General features: G+C 32.5%; 1 protein-coding gene and 1 long non-coding RNA gene across 8 annotated transcripts; both read left to right on the plus strand.

The window, feature by feature from the left end:
• The first annotated feature begins 1,991 nt into the window (after positions 1-1,991).
• Positions 1,992-9,133, plus strand: LOC121123879 (uncharacterized). 5 transcript variants are annotated; one of them, XR_005866152.2, is made up of 5 exons: positions 1,992-2,162; positions 5,250-5,431; positions 5,528-6,667; positions 8,202-8,393; positions 8,453-9,132. It is a non-coding gene; the product is annotated as an uncharacterized lncRNA (long non-coding RNA). The 5 variants fall into 5 exon arrangements; XR_005866149.2 differs by lacking the exon at positions 1,992-2,162 and having other exon boundaries at positions 5,186-5,431; positions 5,528-6,346; positions 6,413-6,667; positions 8,453-9,133; XR_005866146.2 differs by lacking the exon at positions 1,992-2,162 and having other exon boundaries at positions 5,186-5,431; positions 5,528-5,968; positions 6,044-6,667; positions 8,453-9,133.
• Positions 9,134-13,358: 4,225 nt separating this feature from the next.
• On the plus strand, positions 13,359-14,565 carry LOC121126707 (uncharacterized). Of its 3 annotated transcripts, none has more exons than XM_071894055.1 (5): positions 13,359-13,555; positions 13,799-13,897; positions 13,956-14,060; positions 14,146-14,300; positions 14,370-14,565. In XM_071894055.1, the coding sequence occupies exons 1-5, from the start codon at positions 13,498-13,500 to the stop codon at positions 14,505-14,507; spliced, it is 555 nt and encodes a 184-aa protein (XP_071750156.1). In that variant the 5' UTR covers positions 13,359-13,497; the 3' UTR covers positions 14,508-14,565. The 3 variants fall into 3 exon arrangements, with proteins under 3 accessions (XP_071750156.1, XP_040577986.1, XP_071750153.1); XM_040722052.2 differs by having other exon boundaries at positions 14,146-14,256; positions 14,320-14,565; XM_071894052.1 differs by having other exon boundaries at positions 14,146-14,565.
• The last annotated feature ends 9,581 nt before the right edge of the window (positions 14,566-24,146 follow it).

Genomic DNA, 24,146 nt, shown 5'->3' on the forward strand with positions numbered 1-24,146 from the left:
TTCAAAGTTGAATGAATGTACATGTGAAACTGGTGTTTTGTCGACTTTAGTCAAACCAAACTGAGTCAACAAGATAAATTGAAAAAGGAAAAGTAAGTAGCTAAGCATGTCCACTGCAGCAGAATTTTCAATTTATATTCAATGAAGTACTTAAAGTCTGTTGTATTGGTGGATCTTGGGTTTATGGCAGAACCCAAGGTGTGTAAAAATACAAGGTCATACCATAACGCCTGTACGACGGATGTTCGACTTCCTCCAAACTTTTAATATTGATGTCATAGTAGATGAGTGGTTGAGTGTTTCTCAAAATATGTTTTTCTTGGCCGGTAGTCCGTATGATCCATTAAATTGAAAATTCTAGCAATAGTTACGTCATAGGCTAAAATTCTAGCAAGCCCGATTACATGATGGTTAAACCTTGTATTTCTATTAACCTTGGCAGAACCGAAAACTCGGCCAAATATAGAAAAAAGGGAGTAATTGTAAAAGTAACAAAACACAGTTTAGAACTATGGGTTGATAGTAAATAAATTTTTCGCTTTTCCCCCTTTTTCCCTTTTTTTGCTTGTACAATAATTTTTTTTTTTTGGGGCATTTTCGAATCGACTTTGAGATACGGGCAATCAACTCTTATTTTATTTTTAAAGTCTGTATATGTCTCCATGAAAGAAATAAATGCGTTTTCATCATTTTTTTTCTAAACGGAACGTACACCAGATCCACACAAATTATTTTAATACTAATGACAATGACTAAAAAGGAAAAACTACTGTTTTTTGTTTGTTGGTTTGCTTTTCTCAACTGAAGTTTAACAATGTCTTCTTAATTTAATAAACGGTCTAGGTGTGATCACTTATTACTTGCTACAATCAAGGAGAGTAAAATGACAAAAAAATTATAATTAATGCTTTCAATATTTTATAATACTCTTTAGTTATGAACAAAAATTGAGCTTCATGTTAAAGTCAAATAGCTTTTGGAACGCTGTTCAAATCCAGTTTTTCTTTCAGTTGAGATATAAATGATAATTTTTGATATTATTCGGGCGTTGAACTTAATTATAAAAGTATTGAATCACATACATAAATGTGTGTTATAGGTTTGTCCGAGCATATGTATTCAGCTTAAAAATCTTTGTCTTTGAAATGAAAGGAAAACATAAGTTTCTTTAAACAGAAAAAAGGTCCAAAAGCATCTGGTAGTTAGCCAAATCCAACATCAATCATACCAACTTCCATTTATCTCTTATATACTCCTTTGTCATATTATTTCTTCCCCATTTTTAAAATTAATTACATATTATTAAAATCTACATAGCATTTTATTTGATACTGTCTGTAATATAATATTGCTTAGTAATATTTGATAAAAAGAGTAATTATTAAATTATTTCTATGAAGAAATAACCAAAATTTTTCATTTAAATACTGAAATGACAAAAATATATATTATATAAACGACGAGGGATCAACAAGGAATTGTATTCCTGTTCTTTTGGAGACGGAGCATATGCATAGAATAATAACTTATTACTTTGTGTATTTACTAAAAAGAATAAATGACAAAATAGCCATGACATATCAACAAAAGAAGAATGAATCGACAGCTGACAACAAAATACATAAGGTACTTTGTTGTCAGCAAGGTATGGAATATTTTACCATTTTTTCGCATATATTAACAGTGATTGACAGGTAGCCAAACTAAAATATTGAAAAATACACATGTTAAGTAAGTCCATGTTATGTTTGTATGAATAGGTATGAATGTATATGTTATAACTAGCTATGGCATTTGTGTGAGAGAGCGAGGGAAGGCGTGAGTGAGACATATCGAAACATTACGGAAGTAAGACCCTCGTTAATATCAATGTAAAATGAATTATATATTGTATATAAAGTATTTAATTTACTTTTGCAAATATACATGTGTCAATTTTTGACAACAAGCTGTCATTAAGAGTGATTATTTTTCATGTTGCATGAAATATCAGTAGAAAAGACTGTGGAATTGTTCAGACCCTACATGAATATAAACACCACTGCTATAGTGCAACAGTTGCAGAGAATGACGAAATTTTATAACTAATGTTAATTTTTTGGACTCTCATTTTGAAAAAAAAAGATTTAGTATATACAAGTTGGTCCATGATTACTTCTTAAGTACTTTAACCTCATTAAAATAATTAGAATAGCAAATAAATCGAGTTTCTTTAAATACGAGGCTGGGCAAAAAAATCCGGACAATATTTTAAGTTAATTTTAAATAATAGCAGATGACTTGTACAAACAAAATTTTTCACATATGAAATTCAAATTGAACACTTTGCTGTTTTATCATTCAATATCATCACCCTCGGCATTGATCTCCAACTGTAAACGGGACAGTTTGGACAGCCTTCATTACATCATTCTGGTTGAAGTGGGCCAAGTTCCTCTTCACAGAGAGCATAAGGGATCTCAAGGCGCTGTGGGGATGTTCGGTCACCTTCTTTATCAGCTCTAACAATATCTACCATTCAAAAAATATTGGAAAACCTAATGATCATGTCCAGGTCTTTAAGTGAAGAAACTAGTGTCAGACAAACTAGGTGCGAACCATCCAAAGCTACTACTCCCGTTGTTGTTCCATTTAATTACTTTTTTACTATTTAATGGTTTTTTTTATCTTAATTCTTGATATTTTTAGCTAAAATATAATCTATTTTATGATTAGATTTAAAAAAAATGAATACTTACTCTTAGATGGTACAAAGTTCAGAGTTCCATTTGGAAATTAGTTAATATTTTATACTTCTTACTATCAAAAAGATTACATTATCAAATAGGGATTACCATAATGAGGGAGGACCATTAACCGTATGTCAAAATTCGACAAGATGTGTTCTTGTTGGGATATTATCATACATAAAGTCTCATTTTCTAGACGTATTTGGTAATCTCGATTTTGACTTTTAATAATAACACCAACCTTATCCCATAATTTAGTTGCCGGAATCTTTATTTGAACTTTACTTTCAATATCTAATGTACATAAATTCCTAGTACCGGTGTCGTAATAACATTTGCATTTATTACGGATGTTGTGTAATTTATTTGGGACGTCATTAAGTGATTTCTTCTGTGACCTACTATGTGCTGGAATTTTTGACTGTAGGCGGCGTCCATGGGCTATAGCTATATTCTATATTCTTCTAAATGAATTGTGTAGGTTTCACATTTAGTAATCTTATATAACAATGATTCATATACACAAAACATGAATTATAATAAGTGCAGGTCTTTTTGAAGTGCAACCAGGATTTTTTAATTTCCAAAGGTGTTTTTATTGTAATTAATTTTTTCAACGATAACATCTAATTAAAAGTGTGTAACTTCTCAAAATTTTGATGGTCAAATAATTTAAAAATTCTAATAAATAATGTTATTTATAACTTATATTTGCCTATTTGAATCGAATGTAAAAGTGCCTAACTTATTCCAGAACAATAATTAAAAATCCAAGAACGCAAAAATTTGATAAAAAAAAGGTTTTGATCGTCAGAATCACTCCTAAACAGGTATTGTGTCACTCCCACAATTATGTATACTTAAAAGACAACCCAACATATTGCAAGGATACCAAATAATCAGTAACGGTAAACAATCAACAGATTTCTACGTAACAATCCTTTCAGTATGTAGCTAAACCAAATTTATGATTGTAACTTTTTTTAAATCATAAATAAAAAGTTTCGTAGAATATGTTTGTAAATTGAACCCTGACATCACTTAGTCATTGGAGGCCTTTGACTATACTAAATGAATTATATAGAATCTTAACAGGTGTTTTAGCTAAACAAATCGAGCTTTTTAAAAAAAAAAAAAATGACATATTGCCAATACTTTACAAAATATTCATGCAACTATTAATGCCTTTAAAATGAGAAAATAAATTGGTACAATCATTGCCATTGAATTCAGCAAAGCTTTTGACTCTGTAAGTCATAATTTTGTCCTACAGATTGTAAAGAAATAGCTTCCAACAAGTTTTTAAATCCAATTTGTGATCTCCTGTTCAATGGAACTTCAATTATAGTTATTGATGAATTACAGAGTAACCAAAGAGTCTTATGAAAAAGCTGTCGACAAGGATGTCCCGTATCTTTCAAAATAGGTACTTCAAAATGTTAGTTATACTATTGCACTATTTGCCTTTACTGAACAGATTAAATTCTCATAAGTGATCATTTGAATTGCAGCAATCCAAGACGATTTAGCTAGAAGCGCAACCGACAAAGTCAAACTGAGACCAGAAGAGAGACTGCAATATATTTTCTACCGCCTCGGTTCTTGTGCTTTTGTGCGAAAATAGAATAAATAAAGAAAATACAATATGTGCTATAAACAATAAATTAGCTTTAATCAATTAGTAAATTTTCTGAGATTTATAGTGCAATTGCAGCGTTTTTCCATGATTTTTTAACGTCGCAAGGGTGAAAATGTTGTATCTGAAATGTTAATAGTAAATAACATCTGTAAAAGTAAATAAAAGAGGGAAAAGGTGGTGTAAATTATGGATCCAGGTCTGCTACTAAGCTTGTCGGGGACCTATAATATGATATCTATAATATTTCTTAAGCCAGGTGATATGTATTTACTATTTACCTATTTAGGAGTAATAAACCACTTATCAATATAATTCTCATCGCTGAAAGGGGTAGCCCCAAAAAGGCACCATTCACGCTAGTGACACACAAAGGAGGATGAGGGGTTCCCAATGGGAAACACGGGAACACCGAATGGAGGATAATAAACGATGATTAAACAACAATAGATTCCCATCTAGTACTGATTATAAGTTACTTTATCCGAATATATATATTTACAATGTACAATGAGGAACCAGTAAATAAGTAAGGTTAGAACGACTACTTAAGTAATAAAATATATAATACGACACCCCAATCAACCCGAACGGAGTTGATTGATGTGACGTTTTATGATCTTGCCGTCAACTTGTACTCTGAAAAGTACGCTTCCTATTGCATCCACAACCTTTCCAATCTTTCATCAATTTGTTGCACGTCAATTCATGAGGGAGCAATTGGGATAAAATAGCACCAAGACCCAAGGGATAAGCATCCGTTGACAAGAATAGAGGCAAGGGAGGAATGAATTAAGCCTTGAGCATTATCGACAGAACCCTTTTTCTTTACGAAGCTGTCATTGGGTTGATTAGACCATAAAAAATCCACTTCTTTTATTCAGGAGCTCAAGATGAGGCGCAGCACCACTCGAAAACGTTAGGAATGAAATGCCCATAAAATTGGACAAGTCCCAAGAATGATTTGACATCAGAGACATTTGAAAGTAGAGGGAAATTTAGGACAGTGTTTACCAATTCAGGATCCAAAGACCTTCCTTCTTCGGATATTTGGAAACCGAGATAAGTGAGTTGCTTTGGAAAAAAAAGAGCATTTACTGGTTTTTAAATGAACACCAACACTTTTGATTTTTGAATAGACTACTCTCAATGTATTCCTTAGTTTTAGAAAAAACCAACACGTCGTCAATGTAGATTTTGAACGAAATCACAATATGGATTGGTTGACGGCAGTGCAAATGAAGTTTGAATTTTGTGACTTCGAGTCATCAAATTTGACATCAAGAGAAACTTCGGCATAAGTTGGAACTTTGCTTCCTGCAGAAACCTTAACAAAAGAAGTCTTTTTTCGATTGCCTCCATCAGGAACCCTAGATAGGGGCACGAGATTAGCATAGCCTCTTAAGTTTAGAAGAAATCTGGCTCTCTTCCCATGTATGGACAAATATATGTGTGCTCGATCGTTATCATCTCGTTTAGAAAGGCTTAAGACGGTTGAGCAGGAAGGAGTAGGAGTCCCCTTACAACAGGAACTAAAATGGTTCGCCTTCCTGCATTTAAGGCACTGCTTACCCCAAGCAGTACAAGCCCCGTTCACGAATTGGTGCGAAGTGTTGCAGAACTTACAAATTTGAGAGGGCTTCTTTGATATCTTGGTATTCTTTTTTCCTCGTTCCAGGCCTTTAGTGACTTTGTACTCCGACATCGAAGCAGGAGTTTCAAACGGACATGACGTCTTCGAGGTCACGGAGACCTTCCTAGACAGCAGTTTGGCGGAGCTTGGGATATGAGGTACCCTTCAAAAGGGAGCCGAGGACCATGTCATCTTCATAAGACGCTTCAAACCCACGACAAAAATTTTTACAGAAGTGTGACTGCTTTCTAAAGCGAATAATGAAGTCATCCAGGGACTCACCCGCACTTTGCTAGATTTCAGACAGGAGATGATGCTCACAAAAAAACTAACTCGACTCAAGAGAAGGTATCGGTAATACACCTTAACAGAGCTGAATATGAGTACTCATTTGGGGTTTCCTCAATTTGCAAGGTCTTCTTCCACTGTTGAAACTCAGGACCGGCACAATGCAAGGAGCTACAAGGTTTTCCGCACTCAGTCTCGAGGAGGGGGCTCTAACTGGCTCTCTTTACAAAAACAATAATTTAAAAAAATTATTCATTTATATTTTACACTTTGGTTAGCGCAGTTACAGAGATAACTTACAGAAAAACTAGAATGGGCACTTGGTAGACCACAAAAACTTTACTTAAAATCCTATTCCCTAACAATTAACAATAATTTCAGGTATCTATATCTTAATTTGTTCAAAAATTACTTTTTTGAAATCACTATTCAAAATATATCATTTTGTATCACGCAACGTTTATAAATTATAATCACGCAACTTCCATATATTTTCTTCAATTATGGGCTCAAGAAAATCTTTAACATAATCGACCTTATATTATAATTTTGTACTGACCATAAAAAAAATTAAAGACATCATAAAATGTTTGATAACAAGGATTTGAGACCAAATGCTTAAAACTGGACTTGAACGTTAGATTAGTTTTTTTTAAAACTTAAATCGCGGAAAAGCTTACAAAAATATGAAAATTACCTATGCAAAATTGCATTGTCTTAGGTTGTCATTTTTAGGTCGCACATCTCTATCAAATTATGAAATAAGACAAAAACTCTTTTCTTAGCGAATATAAATACTAAAATATATTCTTAGTTATTTTGTATAAAATAGTTTTTATAAAAAAGTAGTTTTTATAGATCACGTTTAGTGCTCATCATTTTTTTAGAATAACTCCTATGGCCATGCATAAATGTAAATTAAGAATAAAAGCTGTATTTAAATCTTTATTGACGCAGTAAAAAACTTTTTTTTCTCCTTTCAAACTTGGAACGAGATGTGTTAACAAAAGATAACATACTATAAAAATAAAATTTTGAATAGATTATTCCCTTAAAAAAATCCAAACGTTTCCAAACTATCCGTAATCCAAATTTGAAAAAAGTAGAAAACAAACTGGCATATTTTATTTGCAGTATAAGGACTTTTTCTAATTTCGACTTATCACTGCACGATAAAATTTACCTATTATAGAAAGCTGGCTTGTGCATATAGGCAAATGCTAAAGGCGCGTGACTCCTACGGGCGCAGAAATTGGGGAGGAAAGAAAATCCACTATTCTAAAAAGTGGTTGGTTTTATTATGTAAGAAGAAGTTTTTTCCCCTTCAACAATTTTACTCGCACGCTTAGCTTGTTTTTTACTTCTTTTTATATATACGTATATATAGGCAAGGAATACTAAAACTATTGGAAAGGAAACAAAAATATCGCACTCACACAAGAAGGCTGACTCTCTCTTTTCCTGTAACTACAAAAAGGAGAAATGACTAGGAAACAAAAATATTGCGCTCACACAACTGTGGATATAGGCATCACAGGTTTATAAAAAGAGAAGAATTCAGTTTTTTGCACTAGCTAGAATCATTTTTTTAAAATTTTACAGGCTGATATCTTAAATTGATTTATGTAACATGCTCACTATTTTTTCAAAAGGTCATTTCTTTTGTTGTAAGTCATAAAACCGTTTTATAAGTTTGGTTTGTCTTTCCGTAGAATTTTCCATTGGGGTATAAAAGTAATTGTGATATATATAAAATAATATTCCTTTCTTGTGTTGAAGATCCTCTAGATAAAGTACTAGATATTAAGGGGAAATTTCATATTGATCTACTTTCAGACATAAGGGATTTGATTTCCTGTATACTCAAATCAAGCTACTAAGGATCTCAATCTTATCTTTTTTCGGCTTTCTATAGGTGGACTTGAAGATGTGAATTGTGTCAAATAAGGAAAAGATTAATGTGAAACTAATATCCTTAACAAATTTGTTAAATAAAAAGTTTTTCACTGCACTACAACTCGGTACATACAATAAATTCATATTGTTAGTATGGGAAGAATTTCTCTGATGTGGCCAAAGTTGGGGCGCAGAGGGGTGATCCAGGAAGGTAAATATTTGGACATACCAAGTTTCTGAAAACAATTATAAAGGTTTTTAAAATTGTAGACCGCTTCGATGAGAATGAAATGAACTCGCATTGAAATATCGCGAGGGGGATAAATTGAGGTCTGAAGATTACCTCCACACAGATTATGGATGCATAATTTTCGATTTACTGTATAATTCTCAACAGATAATGCCACAAAGAGTCCTCATGATGGGATTATACTGATTAAACAGGAACTCCGCTGTTAAGTTTACCACTGGGATGAGGGCAACACTGTATTTACTCGAGGCTGACTTGATCATGAAGGTGAGGACAGTTTTAGAAGTTTGATTATTCGTAGTTCCCACAAATTTTCCTCCAACAACCTCTACTCTTTGTACTAGTCATCAGCAAAGCAACTTCCCCTTATTGCTCTCTCACGTGCGTCATCATCATACCGAAGAAAACGTGCCTTTTTTCATGCGTTTCTAGCAACGGAGGTACTGATGCATTGAATTATGATTTGGAAAATAAAAGTATATCTTGCCGTTTTTGCGATTTCTCGTACATATCTCGTTCTTTATGGAATGTAATCCGCCACTCCAAAACCTCCCATCACAACAAAAGCTTAAAAGTCGTCAAGAAACACAAGATTAAAGGAAAAAAATTCTGGAGGTCGATGGGTCGTTAACAACTTGATTGGGGTAGTATGCCAAGGAGTTTTGAATAGAATAAAAAAAGAGTTGAAAGAAAAAGATATTTTGGTTGGACTAGATGAGACAAGAGATCATCAAGGAAGGTCGATTGATGGGCAATTTATTCATTTGAAAATTTTGAATAGAGTTGATGATCAAATTTGAGTTTTCTTTTAGACGACACCTGCATACTCTTACATAGTGACCTCTCTTACCACATCTTGTGTATTCGATGTTTTTTGGAGGGCAAACTTTCCCATTCTTATGAGGAAATTGGAAACCACACTATCTTCATAATATTCTATCTTAGCTCTTGTTCCACAATCTCCAACAGCTTTGACTTTTACGATATATATTGAATTCACATACCTTTGCATTTGCGTTAACACCCTTTGATACCAAATAATTTAACAGATTTTGATTATTGTTGGCCGTTTCTACTATTCTACATTAATATATACTTCAAATATTTTATTTGCATCATCAAATAATCTTAATTGTGCTTCTCTATACTTACAGACTCTGTTCAATTTATTAGACGTCATCCTTGAATGTTCTTTCAAATAGAAGTTATATACTTGTATACCAGGTCTAACGATGATTAGATATACTTGTTGAGCACTACCGAATGCACGATGTACTGATGGGCTTAATGTTCTCTAATTAGGTTTGGTCTTACGAGTACACAGGAAATTGGGAGTTAGGCTTGAGGTATTCAAGATGTATTATTGTCCATATTTGTAGTACAGCACGAATTCAAACTTATTAATGGAAGGGATATTTGTAATAGTAACTAGCCATAGTGTTATAGGCATTAAGGACACTAAAGGACTCTTAGCAAGAAAAGGGTTTACTTAAAGTAGGGCTTGACTAAAGGAGGATTGAACACGAAGTGTTTCAATGAACGATTTTCGGGGGCATAATATATTTTTCCTACAATATATTTTGTCTTACATAATTTACAGAATATAATATGTATTTATATGTAGTTATTTATACGGAAATTATATATTAATAATAGGAGGATTTCTATTCTAGGGGCTCACACACTACCATTGCGGCATTGCATAATATGATACTCAACTTCTTCTTCGAGAAGTATAATTTGTTATATCCACCTTGGGTATTGATATCCCTAACCAAATTTTTATATTAGACAATCAATATTTAATACTTTTGGTATCATACAATAACATTTAGACATTGTCTTGATAATATTATTTTGATTAAATAGTACTAAGTAAAGGTATAGTTTGGTGAAGGAAAGCTTCTAAATGTAGTAAATCTTCAAATAAGTTATAATGTTAAAAAAATCATAATTGCGATATCTTATAAGAATGTTCCAAACTACCCATCACCCATCAAGTATGATTTATGAATAAAGGTTTGTTTATATCCGAAAGAAAACAGAGGCACCGGATAGTCGAAGTTATACATAAACACGATTCCCAAAACCCTACGTATATATGAATAAGGCTGATAATTTTGGTGAGAATACAAAAGCGTGCGAGGAGAAGGGAAGAAATACTTATGGCCTCATTGATTAAATAATATACATCTTCTATCAAGAACTTTATCAATTCCCGCCTTTATTATTCAATATTAATATAATATTAGATACTGATAGTCGATAGAGAACTGAATAAAATCCCTAAAATAACGTCTGGATTTCTAGAAATGGAGGCCCAGGAATTTGGAAATACTTACCAGATGAGAAACAGATGGCTTGTCAGATTTATCGATATAAATGTGCCTTCAGTCCCCTCTCTAGAATTAAACGCTACTCATTATCCTCATTTCATATCAAAAGGATGGATATTCATCTATAAAATCAAGTAAACGATGAATACATCAAGTCAGACTTTAACTTTGATATCACAAAAATGCTTATTGCATGTAATATAACCTTATCCATTGTTAATCATCCAACTTTCAAAAAATTTATGGAGAAATAAACGAGGAACCATCATTAAATTAATGGAGGATGTTGGTAATGATGTCGTTTATAGAAATACCCCCATTGTAAATTGGGAAATTAAGATAACTTTCAGCATGCTTAGAGTCATCCACGCCAAATTACGAAATGGAACTTTGAATTTTGTACCATCTACCAGTAAGTATTCATTTTTTTAAAAATATAATCATAAAATATTATTCTATTTTAGCCAAAAATGTCAAGAATTATGACACACAACTCATGAAATAGCAAAAACAAGTGCCTAAATGGTCACAAAAAAAGGAGTAGTAGCTTTGGATGGTTCGCAGCTAGTTTGTCTGACATTAGTTTCTTCATTTAAAGACCTGGATATGATCATTAGGTTTTCCAATATTACATAGTCAATAAATATTACTTTTTTATCACTTAAGGATTAGCTATGGTTGATTAACTCCAAGAAAAGGTGTTCAGATAACCCATAAAAGGCAAAAATAACTGTTTAAATGATCACAACAACGGGGGTAGTTACATTGGGTGTAGCATTATAATTAGCAATTATGTATATCCTTCATGATAATAGTATGTTGTTATATACGCATAAATAACGGGGGGTATTCTTTGATGCCCTTAATAAGGAGTAATATCGACGATAGATATATCTATCCTGTACACAATTGTATATAGCAACTTCCACATTAGGAAAAAAGGGTGATGTTCTTTTTGATTAAACTCCACGTCTGGCCTGTGTTTAGCAACTAAAAGTTATGACATATTTAATTGAATTCATGTCAGAACAAGAAAATATTATTTGGATTAAGCAATTATTTCAATATTTTGTATTTATAATTTATTGTTATTATCAGTTATATGATTACAATTGTTTAGTTTTGTATATTTATCATAAATGTATGATGGTTTATTTTTTAGTATGTAGATTATATTTAATTTAAGCCTTTTTTTATACTTGGAACTTCAAATATATTTTGAAATACTCTACTTTGTCGTTTCATTAATTATTATTCTGAGAATAATAATGAATTACAATTTCATGGATTGTGATGTTTTCAAATCTACCGTAACTGATAAAAAACGTTGTAGTATATCTTCATTAAACATTTTGCTAATAAATACTTTCGTTATACCCTCAAAAATCATAATAAAACAGGCAGCTGATAATCACATCAGTATTTTAAACAATGATAGCATAAGTCTTTCTCCCCCCCCCCCCTTTTTCCTTCCACGCATTTTTCTCTACAGAATTATCAAATGATTTATTACAGTTTTTTCTTTTTGGCAGAACAGTTTCTGGAGAATTGAGCTATTGTTTTTATTCCCTGAGTTCGCACGCTTTGTTCTTTATTTTTGTACACTGTATAGTAGACGTAGTGTGACTATATTTTAAGTATGCCAATACTAAATAAATTTAAAAAACTTCACACATCTATTTATTGTAATATTTTTCAAATGGAAAATTAGTTTATTCTCAAAACAAACTTTTACGTTCAACTCATTTCAAAGATTTTAATGCAAAACCTGCCTATCTTTCCAAGCAGTTGTTACGATATATCAAATTGAAAATTCTAGTAAGCCCAATTACATGATGGTATTTGTATTAAACTTGTACATGTTAAATTTTGGAGGGAGAAAAAGAATTACTCCTGTAAAAAATTTATTTATTTTCTTCATTTACATATACGGCGCTAGGTCATTTCATTTCCAGTAAATTCATTCCCACTTTAAAGATGTATTTTTAGTGACGTCATACGGTTTCAATCCAGAGATGAACTTAAACTAGGTGAGTGATTCCCTAGCTCTGAACTGTGAGAAGAGAAAAAGGGATGATGAAATTGATATCAGGGAGAAGTGATAATGACGAAATTTGCCAATTTATAGAATTCTAATCCCCTCTTTAATCTATTTCTCACTTCAACATCAACGGATCGCTCCATTTATATTTAATTATGACGAAAAATTAGATTATTGATTATTTAATAATTTTAGTATGAGTCAATTAATACTAAATGTCCTTCAGACAAAAAGCTGGAAGAGGAAAATATACAGGAAAAAACAACAACCAATAAGTACTTCGTTGTGGAAGTACAAGTCACCCAAATAAAAAGTATGTATTATTGTCAGAAATACCATTTCATATCCAGTTAAAAAGTTCTGATAAATTATATTGCCAATTGAGGGTAAAGATATACGTGTACAACGTTATATCATTTTGCTATAAAATTTTGTAGACTGACTGATATTTTAATATATTTTTGGGATTGACAGGTTGCATTCAATCTAAAACGTAAATAAAGAACATTTGTTCACATGTTTTGCTAAGTGTTTCTACATACACGACTGACTACATGCAAATATTAACCTAACATATACCTAAGGGAGTAAAGTAATATTGTTATTTTTAACGTCAATAAATAAAATAATACAAATTTGAAAAAGGAAATTTGAATTTTAAATACACATCTCACGTACCAGAGGCAATATGTCGTTTACACCTCTAGTTCTGTTACTTTTTATTGGAGTTGATATCAATGGGGAGTGTAAGTATAATTTAGTTTGCATTTTCTCTTCTTTTCCTTTTAATATTATGGTATAATCTTTCATTATTTTTTAATAAATCTTTTTACTATATACGATTTACAAAATTGAAGAATTTTCAAATGCTTTTATAATCCTTTAAAATAATATAGATTCTAGAATCTTTTTTTCGTTCTTAGTTAGTTGAAGTAGAATGTAAACCAATTAATTTTTGGTATTTTTTGGGTATTATTTTGTTTATTTAGTAGGTAAGTGTAGAGATTTAATTTCGGGGTGCGTGAAATCAAGTGACTGTTTTGAATCAGGATACTATTATTATTGTAATGGAACGTGTGGATGTACGGGTAAATATGATAATAGTATATGTTCCTATTACATTAATAAAATTATTTATCGTATTAGATGGTCATTGTAAAGATAGGATCGATACATGCAAAGAAACTCTCTCTTATTGTTTTAATGAAGAAGATCAAGGTTATTGTGAACAGTCCTGTGGTTATTGTTTATGTAAGTTTTCATCTTCTTACTCGTAAATATAACATACGACTATATACATTTAAATAATGATACTGATATTTTATGTCCTTTTTAGTAAAGAATTGTAAGGACTTACCTGACCCTAACCTTTGTAATTCGTATAAACACCATTGTGATGAAGAAAATGTCCGATACTTTTGCCCTAAAACCTGTGGAGTGTGTGATAGTAGGCCTACATTCTTTCATTATGTTATAACTGTTTTAATTAATGTATCTATTTTTTTATTAGAAATATGCCAAAATGTGATGATATATGATACACAGTGTTATCTTTTCAAGGCTTGGGGATATTGCGAGAACTGTCATCCATATTGTAGTACAATGTGGAAACTTTGCCACAAGACATGCTCACCAGATTGCTCAGAATCAGGAAAAACAGCTTGTTATAGGGGTTATGGTCCTATGCCTGATGAATAAAACCAAGAATAGTTATATCGCCTTCCTTAAAATATAAGAATAAATCATTTGTAGTGTGCTTTCTCCTTTTTAATTTATCAAATACATCGTATAATTTCAGAATCCTTTATCGCAACAATTACTTAATAAAGCATTTACTTGTATAAAAATACGGTAATTTTGAATAAGAAGCTATTAAATAAATATAAATTATAAAATTATAAATGGTGCCCCGTACGTTTGCTTAAAAGTATTTTGCCTCCAGAATAAATAACGACGATTTCTTTTTCTTTTGACCTTGTCAGATATTTGTTGGGATTGTAATAAACATATTAAATTACAATTTTTGTTTTTTGTCAGAGTTATAAGCAAAGATATGTCTATTCGGCATTAAAAAGAAAAAAAAACCCTGCTTCTGTATCCAAAGAGTATAGTCTACGACGAGGAGGGGTATACAGGAGAAAAGCCCACTAGCCCAAGAGTGATAAAAATGCAGTCCCAGATTCCTTTTAGGACTGAAATAGTCATTAAAGGCATCTTCTTGGACTCCGAATAACGCTCTTTCCAAAAAACGCCAAGCAAGCCATCCAACTGTCTCCTGGGCCATAAACACTGATCTGAGGATGAAGACATATCGCCTCCGCAAAAGATTTATCTTTACAGATAAAATGAAAGCCACTCAGGCTGTCCAACAAAGGAAATTGTTTAATGATTTCAAGTCCCACGGTAAACCAATTATCTTTTATTCGGATGAGAAACAATGGACGGTCGACAGAACCCAAAACATCCAGAACGACAGATACTAGGGCACATAGAGAGCTAATGCCTCCCATATTTTTAAAATCAAGTCTCCAGTCATCAACAGAACCCCTGGAGTCATTGGGAGTAACGGTGGTAACATACCCCACATCTTCTTTGAGGCCAAAGATATTTGTGGTTATTATTTAAGGTATCTAAATGTGGAACGTAAACAATTGATTTGAAAGAGTTTGGAGACAGGCTATTAGAGTACAGAGCTAAACCACGTCAGTGTGGATACTCTTCGAATCAAATAGCCTATGGGAAAATATACGGTCAAAATCAATCTCCTTTAAGGATGCCATTACGGAGTGAACCCGACTTGAGAGAACATCGAACTATGATATCATATATTTGAAATTTGTTGAGTTGATGCATTTTATACCCAACAAACCTTTAATAACTTATATTACAACTTCAGAAGATTTATTGTAAAAAAAAAGTTTGATGTTGATTGATTTTTTTAGATCAACTTTATTATTTCTTATAGAGTTATATGTTTCAAATTGAATTATTGATGATAATAATTCTCTTATAGGTCCCGCTGTTTCACTTATCTTTAATGAAAATGGACTCAGTTGATTGACTAAGCCCAAGAAACTCCTAAAATGCCTAATATTTTTTGGATTCGGAAATTTACTTATTACACGCAATTTATCAGGATCAACTTCCGTGCCTTCTTTAGATATGTAATATCCACAAAACCCATTGGTGCTCTATTAAAAACATATCTACCACAAGGAGTAAAAAAAACAAGTGAGTCTTGATTTCTCTGCTAATTCCATTTGCCAATAGCCTGGTTTTGCATCCATTGTCGTAAAAAATCTTCCTTGTGTTAGTAAACTCAAAACAACATCTCCTTGGATTCCTCATTGTATGAATTTGTCGATAAACTTGATCATTCAATTTTTTTAAATCAACACAAAGTTTAACTTTCCCATTTGGTTTTGGAACTAACATTAATAGGTGACACCAATCAACAGCCTTGTCCCCTACTTCACATATCACTACCATTTTCTCCATGTGATCAATTTCTTTCTTTACATCATCTCTATAAGCAAATAGTATGGGTCTTGCAGAATGAACATCGACAAAATACACCTACTTAAGAGCTGCTAGTTCTACTATAGCATTATGAAAAGAAGGCATATTTTCGATATAAAGGTAATATCAATTAAAAAAGTAAATGAGAGTTGTTTTTCAATTATAAAATAGGTCACTATATAGGTGGTATTTAAGACATTACATTATAACGTCTTAAAAAAACTAGTTTGGGTTACACCGATTAAATGTTTATAAAACAATATTGGCTATAAAACCCGTGATCTCGAAAGCCGGAGACTAATATTCTCCTGCCTTCGGTATTACCTGCTCCTTAAATGTTCTACAAGTAGAGTTGTAAAAAATATGTTGTATGTAAAATAAAAATAAACCAAACATTAACACGTGTAATCCTGACAACTTGAAGAATGTTTAGGTAAAGAGCAGTTTAGCTGTTATGACGTTTCATTAGATTAGTTACGAACAACTATAAAGACAGACACAAATCCCACTCTGTATCTTGCAATGGTATATGTAGGAATTACTCCGATGTCAATCCTCAGATCTACTCCGTGTCTAACAAGGAATTACATTAAATGAGCAAGAACATGAAGTTATGTGTGGTTAATTAAATTATTGAAGACTTTATAGGCTTCCACAAGGAGTACCACTCTTACAAATATAGAAAACAAATTACAATTAAATCTATGAAAGATTAAAATAATTAATATGACATCACAAATCGGTATTTAAACAAATATATATATATTTGTAATCATTGATATCCAGATTTGGGGATCGACGGAAAAATGATAATTCATGTTAATTAACAGCCTATATGATTATTAAAGCTTTGTAATTCTTTAGTCTATTTCCCGATTCTTGTCTGTTGAAAATCATTGGTAAGAAGTACACACAGTTTCCCAAAATATCAAGCCCATTTCTACCACATTTTATTTATGTATTGGCATTGGAACCTGATGGCATCTAACAGAGTATATTATTTTTTCAATTTTGCTTAAAATAGCTTCTACTTTGAAAGTATTAACATAGTTTTTGCTTGATTAGTTATAAAACAATACACTTCAGTTATTGAACAACAAGGTTTTCAACATTGCTGTAACTTGTTCTGAAATTGAGAAAACAGCATAATAACAGTGTTGGATTCGAGTATTATTCAAACTATACCTATATATGTATATATATATAAAACTCGACTTTACTAAATTGGACTATTTTTGGAAAATTATTATAATTGAGTTTACTAAAGCTCCAATAATCAAAACATTCCTGTAATCACTAGTCAAATTTCTAGTTTCTCTTAAAAGGGCAGTAAAAATTACATACAGAGGCTCCTTTTTATCATTAAATGAAAAGTTGGTACATTTTAGCGAAGAGATTGGATTAGACTGAACTAAATAAATATAACCATTCTCATCCATTATGTAGGTATGTATAAACACATATTTTTTATTCAATAGTAACAACAACGGCTAAGCAACACAAGACTCATAATTATAGTTATTATTTATAAATATTCACACTTAAATGAATATACAGGGTGGACAAGGTAAATCCGGAATAACTTTAAGAGCTAATTATGAAAATTGTAGAGATTATTTGAGTATAAAAGTTTAATACTCATGACAAGCTAAATGTGTCAGCTGTTGAATTTAATAATAGGTTATGCGAATAACTCGTCGTTGAAGCATAGAAATAGTCAGAATAATTTATATAATCGAAGCTTGCCGTTGGGGACACTCCACACAGGAGATAATTTCCTTCTTCATAAATCCAAAATCAACATTTTATGACGTGATTAAAGCCTTTGATGAGGATGTAAAGACTGAGAGAGCAGATCATTCAACAAGACCTGATAAAATCCAGACAGAAAGGCTCATAGCTTGCTTGAAACGATCAATTGACACTCATCTAGAAACATCAATTGCTAGGCTGGCTAAGGGCTGCAACGTGAGAAAAGAGACCATCAAAAATGTCATCAGAATTGACCTGCATTTCTTGTCTAGGTCAAAGCCTCAAAGAATCTACTAACATAGCAGAATAAGGCAGAAAAAATTAACAAAGGTAAGATTCTAATTAACCAAATGAAGAGCAAAGGTGGTTAGGTGCAAAAAAAATTTTGGACGAGAAAATCTTTAGCATTAACGCCAAGAATAAACATAAAAACGATAGGCGGAACTGTCTGGATCATGATGATGTCCAACCAGTCATGAAATCAAAGAATCCGGTTTCGGTTATGATGCTGGTGGTCATCAGCACGGAGGGACGAGTTATGAGTTATGTCCCCCCCCTCCACTTCTTCAAAAAGGACAAGTATGTGACCAAGGAGGTCTACAAGAACGTTCTCAAGGACATGGTCATCCCATAGATGAATGTAGTCACTTATGAGAAGCCATATACATTCTAGCAAGAATAGACCTACTCATAAGGCCAAGATAAGGACAAAATGTGCCGGATTTTTGACCTCCATTTTATTGGCCAGCCAACAGCTCAGATCTCAATCTCTGTGGTTTTTAACTGTCGGGGCAGGTTAGAGAGGATTGCCTGCAAGAGTAATCATGCCTCAGTTGAGGCCTTGAAGGCCCCATCGTCAATACAATGAAGGACATGGATCTGCACGAGGTAGCAAAGTCATACCTTGCATTCAGATGCCGTGTACAGATCGTTATCGAGAATGAAGGCTTCCATTATGAATAATCATTTTACATTTAATGTGGCTTTCAAATGTATAAATAATCTTTCTATCTCTTATACAAGTAATTAGCCATTAAAGTTATTCCGGATTTACCTTGTCCACCCTGTATTTCTTTTATCTCAACTTTAACCCCTAATGATGTATTTATAAGAGGTAGGAGAGGGGATAATTCGTGGTAAACTTGTTATATGCTGCTGTTGAAGTTGAGAGCAAGTTGTTGTTTAGGAACATGGTTAGTGATTTGAACATATTTTTCTCATTGATTGATTGAGGATTTCCGTCAAAAAGTAATTCCTAAAATACCTCAAATCCAAATGCAGTTAGCCAATTACATTATTTTACTCTTGTAAAAATAATTGTTCATTGCAATGTTTCTCAACTAGTATAGAGTTGACTTGAGCCAAATCGATAACATAGAAAATGAAATGATAGAACAGCCACATGTAGTGTTGTGTCGATCCTTATTTAGGACCAAAAACTTCAGTCCTGCATATCAGTCCTAAAACTTATAAAGTTCGGCCTTTTTTTAAAAATCAGTTCTAGTACTGACAGTCTGAAGGACTGATAGGAAGTCACCTAAGACTATACTAGACGAGACCGAACAAATAAGGACCGACACAATACTAAAGAAACCAGATTAATTAGTATGTTGAAATTCTCATAAACTCGAAATCGACTGAACTAGAAAATTTTGACTCGGATCTAACACTACATACAGGTTAGTCAAATTGAATTGAAAATGAGACTTTTCTTTTGGGGCATTATAAATTTATCAGTTTTCAAGATAATATTTATAAATAAAGAAAATACAGACTAGTCCCACTTCGTATTAGGGAAGGACATACAAGGAAATCACTCTAATACCGATACCTCAATTCTATTCTGAGTTCCACAAGGACTTAATCTTATAATTAGGAATGAAAATTGGGTGCTTTTTAACTTGCTCATTTCATTTTTTAATTTGATAAACATAAGAGTGAATATTCTCATCCTAAGCTGTTCTCATTATTATTTAATTCCTAAGGAGTGTACTTCCTTTTCCACTACATACAAGCTACCCTTGATAATATTAATATCTGTAACAAAAATAAATTTATTATTTGTCCAATAGATGGCTTTAGTAACGAGTCTCTAGAGTTGGATAAGATCGATCGGTTTATCCTAGAATGCGTTAGAAAAATAAGATTTTTTTAATAAAAAAAGACTTCTGAGACAGTTGTGTGAATGTTGTCAGACTCAATATTGATTGAGCGTGCATCAAAGATGGACACCAACAAAGTGATAATGAATTTTAAAATGCAAGCCAGGTAGCTGAAAATGTGAAATTGTTTATGGTTCTGAAATTGTGAGAGTCAATCACGCGCAATTTTAGTTTCATCGAATCTGTTCCTGTAAGTTTGATACTATATGTATATGCTGTATATCTCTTCTTTGGACTTCCCTCTCGTATGACTTTAATGTTCGTCGTAGTCCGTACTCTTTGTGGTCGACAACTTTGAGGACGATTTTTGTCTCCTGGTATCTGTCTACACTGCATTTTGAGAATCTTCATGACTTTTAAGGCCTTAAAAATATCTGGGTAACTCTTCCCCAAGTACCAAAGCTTGACGACAGCATTGCATTTGCCTTCCATGCTCGTGAATGGAAAGGATCACATAAAAATGCTTATAACAAAACTTATTAAAAATTGATCCCTTATTTGGTACTGAATTTTATAGAATGATATCTCAAAACTTATATATACTTATATAAGTTTAAACATTTGGTACAGTATTTAGTAGTGATGTGCCACAAGCTGAATTTTGCTGCTCGAGTATTTTTGAGTTCATAAAAAACCAGAATCCAAAAAAATAAATATATATATTCTTAAAAAAGAAGAAACTGGGATTGAACTTAATTTCTGATGAGATACGAGTAAATACTCGCATTTTAGACACGCAAACCGAGTTTTTGGGTTTTTTTTTTGTTTACGTCATACAACTTGAGTAACAATTTACGAGTTTTGTTCCTGAAATATTACTTGTATTAAGTAGTTATGGGACGGTGGAAAAAAAAAATCAAAATGCCGAGTTCGATGCAATTCTAGTAAAAATTACAGATTCCGGTTCTTAAAGATATTAAATAATAGTTACAAATACCATTTTCCTATCAAATGCGTCCATAAGATTATATATCAGGAAAAAACTATTTCCAAAATCCACAACTCCTCAAAAAAAAAACTTGAAATATTAAAATTTTTGAAAAAAAAAATTTAAATATTAAATTTTTGGAGAAAAATTAAAAAAAGAATTAGTTATTCACAGAATGTAAAATTTTTTGTAAAAAAAAATTATTTAATTAAATTTTAAATATATAATTTTCTTGTAAAAAGCAAAAATTCCTTAATTTTCGAGGTTGTTATTTTTTTTTTTTCATAACTTAGAAAAGTAATAAATTAGAATCGGTATCACAAATTATACATTATTTTCCCCATACTGATGCCAATTCCTATTCCGGAAAAAACACCAGAATCTCCGATTCCCAATTCTGATTCAAATTAATCGTCCTATCACTATTATTTAAGGTACACCCTGTACATACCTTTATGTAAGTGCTCAGAATAAATAATATTTGCTTTATTGACATGAGTCCTTAGAGAAATAAGTATTAACAATCCCTGAGGGACAAACATAGATACCCACATTCTCCGATAAGAATGCAATTCCAAATTTAACCAATAGGACCGTATATGTACAATATGTAATGAATTTATACAATATATTTGTTTTATTACCAAATGCAAAAATGTATTTATATATAAGTACCTACTCAATATAGTCGAGTTCAATACCAACATAGAGAATATATAACAGCGACAAAGTTTTTATTGAAGAGCTTATTATTGACTCGAGATGACGTCAGCTATTGTGGTATGGTATTGCTTATGGTATAAGAATCTATAATTTTTTTTTCTCTCTCCTTTTTTTATTGATCTTCAAATAATATACAGGGTTCGGAAGGCAAACGGGGACTGAATGACTAATATTAGAAAAATGTCAATAATTTTATTTTTTGATAAATAATTTTGAAATTTCTTCTAACAAAACTTTGAGACACGACCTTTGTGAACATATTCACTCAATATGGCCGCCCTCAGCAGCAATCACAGCCTCCACACAGCGGGGGAAAGCCTTGCAGGAGTTGATGAACTTATCGGACAAGTTATTCTACTCCTTCACAATGGCAGTCTTCGGGGAGTCGGCGTTCGGATGAGAGGTCCGGTTAGTCTCCTTCTTCAAAATGCCCACACAGCAAAGTCCAACCGGTTCAAATCCAGCAAAGATGATTGCCACATGTCCTTTGGCCAAAAATCAGCCATATTGTCGGTGCAGAACTTTTGACGATGTATGTGAGGGTGAAACATCTTGGGTCCATGCATAGTTGTCCTCTGGGTCGATCGCTTTTAGCCATGGCAACTTGTAGTAGTCCTCCTGGCTGAATTTCTCCCCACCCTAAAAAAAGAAGGGAGGCATATTCTTGCCGTCGGAAGCCACGCCCCCACGACGATTGTGTGCCGGATGTTTTGCACAGAAAACTACTCCTCTGGTGAATACCCAAGCCAATAGTCGTTCGGACGATTGTAGACCCGGTCCACGGTGAAAATCTTCTCGTGAGAGAAAATTTTTACTATGGATACATTTGCCTTGATTTACGCAGAATCTTTCTTGCAACTCTGCAGTCTCCTTTCCTTCAGAGTGCCCCTCAACAGGTGGGGTGGGGTCCTTGTGTAAGAAGACAACCCCAAGTCCTCATTCACAGCCCTCCTGATTGTCCTCTCGTCCACGTCAAACTAGTTACAGAGGCGATTCATGGATTTTGTGGGGTCCTTTTTTTTTACTTTTTTTTATTATATTTGTGTTTTATTTGAGATAATTTATTGAATCATTTTTGCAACAAATGTTATTATGGCGTAACTTTGAAAATTTTGTTCTATTTTTTATATGCATGTCTACCAATGTCATTTTTTATATAGTTACACTTATATGTGATGTATTTTGAAGTTAAATGGATCCCACAAATAAAGGGGGGAAAAAGCCCTCACTAACTTTATGTTTTTTAGTACCCATAAGAACTAGATATACTTTCATCTAGCCTTCCAAGGCTCTTGATACTTTCCCATCAAGACTAGACTACGTTTCCAAAGAACATAAAATCCATAACTAGGGATGAAGAATGTCCTTATATTGGCGATTTTTTTTTTTTTAATAATTAATTTTAATTAATACCTTTTTTCAAAGCTAATTATAAATATATTTAGTAACCAAATTATTTTTTGAAATTAAAGACCTACATTGTGGGATCCTCCTTGATCTTCTTCTTCAGGTCTCCCAGAAACTCAGAATCCCTTTTCAAGTTGTGTCACTCACTTCTTTCTTTCCTTGAGAGGTCTTTTCCATCCTTTTTCATCTTGTCAACTCATGATGAAAGATTTAAGAAATGTTTATTATTGTTTACTTATGCAGAAAGGACAGAAAATTCGGAATATGCATGGAAAAATCACAAAACCTCTCCATTTGAGTTACATAATTAGCATTTATTTACAGTCCACGCTTTGCTTCCGAACTCTGTATAAGTCAAATATAAATTATAGAGTGATGCATTAAATAGTCCTAGGTATTTTTAAAATTCGAGGAGATTTTGCTGCACAACATACTTGGCGTCTTCTTATTAATTATTTGATCGCATTGTCCTTTTTTCTTCTTCTCCTAGCCATTTAACTAATCTGATGAGATGCAAAACAAAAGTACGAACAATTATTATATTAACATAAAAAGGCAGCGAATATGGCATGTGGCAAAATCTCATTGATTCAAAATTTCAAGTGTGGCAAATATTTGCAGCAAAATTACTGGTCCCACATTAAATATGTCACTTTGGTATGTAAAAAAACGATAAAAAAATGATAATCCTGACAATTTGAAAAGTTGTCCGGAGAAGTTGTTGATTAGATCAGGTGTAAGGAGCCGTTAGAGCAAGGAATTCATACAAATCCCATTCTGCATATACGTAGGACATACATATAGCCAAAAATTGTTCCAATGTCGATCCCAATTCTACTTTGAGTG

The sequence above is a fragment of the Lepeophtheirus salmonis genome, chromosome 1 (genome assembly GCF_016086655.4).
Source record: "Lepeophtheirus salmonis chromosome 1, UVic_Lsal_1.4, whole genome shotgun sequence".
NCBI lineage: Eukaryota > Metazoa > Arthropoda > Copepoda > Siphonostomatoida > Caligidae > Lepeophtheirus > Lepeophtheirus salmonis.

Coding starts and splice junctions, on each gene's coding strand:
- LOC121126707 (XM_071894052.1), top strand. CDS start 13,498: ATGTCGTTTACACCTCTAGTTCTGTTACTTTTTATTGGAGTTGATATC. Junction 13,556..13,798: donor AGTTGATATCAATGGGGAGT/GTAAGTATAATT, acceptor TTGTTTATTTAG/TAGGTAAGTGTAGAGATTTA. Junction 13,898..13,955: donor TGGAACGTGTGGATGTACGG/GTAAATATGATA, acceptor TTATCGTATTAG/ATGGTCATTGTAAAGATAGG.